The sequence below is a fragment of the Apis dorsata genome, unplaced genomic scaffold, assembly GCF_000469605.1.
Source record: "Apis dorsata unplaced genomic scaffold, Apis dorsata 1.3 scaffold_51338, whole genome shotgun sequence".
Taxonomy (NCBI): Eukaryota; Metazoa; Arthropoda; class Insecta; order Hymenoptera; family Apidae; genus Apis; species Apis dorsata.
In genome coordinates, this window is record NW_006267289.1 from 1 (window position 1) to 3,341 (window position 3,341).

The 3,341-nt window shown below is 31.4% G+C and overlaps 1 protein-coding gene across 1 annotated transcript; it reads left to right on the plus strand.

Moving 5' to 3' along the window:
* The first annotated feature begins 37 nt into the window (after positions 1 to 37).
* On the plus strand, positions 38 to 3,144 carry LOC102679396 (solute carrier family 41 member 1-like). The gene is made up of 6 exons (XM_006625175.2): positions 38 to 820; positions 918 to 1,389; positions 1,496 to 1,643; positions 1,776 to 1,981; positions 2,054 to 2,202; positions 2,304 to 3,144. The coding sequence occupies exons 1-6, from the start codon at positions 428 to 430 to the stop codon at positions 2,487 to 2,489; spliced, it is 1,554 nt and encodes a 517-aa protein (XP_006625238.1). The 5' UTR covers positions 38 to 427; the 3' UTR covers positions 2,490 to 3,144.
* Positions 3,145 to 3,341: the final 197 nt, after the last annotated feature.

Sequence of the window (3,341 nt, forward strand, 5' to 3'; positions counted from 1 at the left end):
TGATGATGATGATGATGATGATGATGATGATGATGATGATGATGATGGCGAGAGCAACGACGATGACGATGATAATAATAGGACGAGGAAACAAGCACAAAAAAATGAAGAATAGAGATATAAATGATGAAAACTATAAGGATATTGATAAAGATGACTATAAGGATATTTGATAAGAATGGATGAATAGTCAACGACGATGATCATCATGATCATGATAACAAAATCAACAATAATAACAACAACAACAACAACAACAACACAATAATAATAATAAAATATAATGCTCGATAATTAGATATCAATTACAAAAGTTACACTCACATTAAGATACAAGTTTTTGATTTTTAAGTTTAAAAGAATAGCAGCATAATCATTTTTTCGTTACAGTTCTCGATAGTACGGTTTGGAAAGCGATTTAACAAGAATGAACCATGCTAATATAGGAATGAAAGTATACGGAAATAATTTATTAAATATAAGGCACAGAAAATCAGAAAAGAAATTTCACATGAACGAAATGGTGGGTTTGGATAGTGATGAATCGCTTCGATCGAATGTATCCGATATTATTATGGAAATGGAAATAAAAACTGACGAAGAAACGGAAAGCGAGGAAGAACATAAACAACGACTTATACCATCTTCGATTGATCATCGATGTATAAACGATAACGCAAAAAAATCGGTTACCCGAGACAATCAATTTAGACAATTTGAAGATGAAAATGTTTGGTTTATGTCTATACAAATGTTCGTGCCTTTTTTGTTAGCTGGCTTTGGCATGGTAGCAGCCAGTATGTTGCTGGATGTTGTACAGGTAATGTTGTATTGAACAGATATGTTCAATTTAATAGAAATATATATAATATGCATATATCCAAATCCAATATTTAATTATCTCTTCTTTTTTGTAGCATTGGCCCGTATATCAAACGGTATCTGAAGTTTACATATTAGTACCAGCATTGCTTGGCTTAAAAGGAAATTTAGAAATGACATTAGCCTCTCGATTTTCGACTCATGTAAATCTTGGACACATGGATACAAGGAAACAGCAATGGGCTTTGATCGTTGGAAATCTTGCTTTGATACAATGTCAAGCAACTGTAGTAGGCTTACTGGCTTCTTTGGCTGCTATAGTACTCGGTTGGATTCCAGAAGCGCAATTCGATATTTATCATGCATTTTTATTATGTGCCAGTGCCTTAGTTACTGCATCTATAGCAAGTTTTTTATTAAGTTTGGTGATGGTCGCAGTTATATTATTGTCCAAACAGATAAACATCGATCCAGATAATATAGCCACGCCAATTGCAGCTTCTCTCGGTGATTTAACCACTTTAATGCTTCTTTCAGGAATAGCATCTCTTCTTTATAGAGCATCAGGTAAATATATATGCAAGCAATAAATATATGCAACGTAAGTAAATTATCACTTGAAAATTAGTTTCCATTAATTTCCATTAGTCAAATATTTATAACGTTACTTCAGAATATGCACCATGGATAGCACCTGTGTTGATAACATTTCACATTATCGTCACACCAATTTGGTACTATATCGCAGCTAGAAATCCATTTACCAGAGAAATATTAGATTATGGCTGGGCGCCTGTAATATGCGCAATGTTAATTAGCAGGTAGGTATTTCCATGTTTTTCATTTTGAAAATATATATCTTATATATATATATATATATTTTTTATAATTTTTATAAAATTTATATAATTTTAAAAAAATATCGCATTATCGTTATTTAACATGAATTTTAGTGTGGGTGGTTTAATATTAGATTACACCGTATCCAATTACAAAGGTGTAGCAGTATTTCAACTAGTAATAAACGGTGTTGGCGGTAATTTGGCCGCTGTTCAAGCTAGTAGAATATCAACGTCTTTACATAAAGATGGCCGACGATCCAATAATCAAGAACTACTTGTCATCCGTTTCAATCCATTCCATATTTTTTGTGCAAAAGGTACGTAGATCAATGATAAAATTGAAACAAACGTGTGTTTGTGTTCGTATCTACAATATGATTACGTTATAGGCGGGCATGCAAGAACTGCTAGAGTTTTATTAACAATGGTGATACCAGGCCATTTAATATTTGGTTACACCATCAGTTATCTTCAAGCTGGTCATACTTCTTTTACACTTATATTTCTTATTGTTTATTTAAGCGCCGCTTTAGTACAGGTACATGTACCTAATTCCAATCCATATCATACATACAATAGATATAAAACAAATGATTAGCAGACGATTAGAAAGTTGCATTTTTGATTTGATTTGATTAGGTAATATTATTGTTATATATCACACAATTAATGGTCGTATGGATGTGGAGACGAGGAATGGATCCAGATAGTTCTGCCATACCATATCTAACTGCAGCGGGTGATTTGATAGGAACAGCTCTATTAGGAATCGCATTTCACTTGCTTTACGCAATTGGAGATGGAGATTCTGATGTTGGAGACTGATGGGACTTTAAGTCTAAAGTTAGAACGAATATGTACAGAAAAAAAAGAACAACGAGCATAACGTTATTCATTGATACTATATTGCGCGATATTTGATCAAATATCGAGATATTTCGTGCTATTTTTATCCTTGTAAATTACATTTTTGAAACGAATCGGTATTATTCACTTTTTTTTTCCTTTTTCTTTTTCTTTTTTTTTTCTTTCCGTTTTCTTCAACGTTACATCCTTACATCCTGTTTTTCTCGTTTTTCTTCGGTATTTTCTATTGTACAGTCTTGCGTGCATGCGTGCGCGCTTACGGCGTGCGTGTATGTGTGTACATATCGGTTTGAAAAATCCAAAACTAAAGAAAAATAGATGGCGGTGACGATATATAAAGTAATTATAAGATTTTGAAACAAATTTTAAAATTGTTTCAATATCGATCAAATATTATAATTTGCAATATATCGATGAAGTTTACATATATAATTTTTAAATGTCCATGTGCGTACAAAAAAAAATATATAATAACAAATATAGTATTCATTTGAATTGTTAAATTTGAAGCGAATACATGTCCCGTATATCGTATATAACGAAACATGCTCAAATATTTTGTACCAAATAATGTACTTATGCGAATCGAAATAAATTCGACTTATACATACATGCGTATATGTTGTATCGTTAAATTTTTAAATATTCTTTTTTATTATGCATATACAACGAAATCGAGTTAATTTAAAAAGTATAAATGAGAAACATAATGCATAGAAGATAGAATAGAAGATAGAATACGAATATATATATATATATATATATATATATATATATATAGAGAGAGAGAGAGAGAGAGAGAGAGAGAGA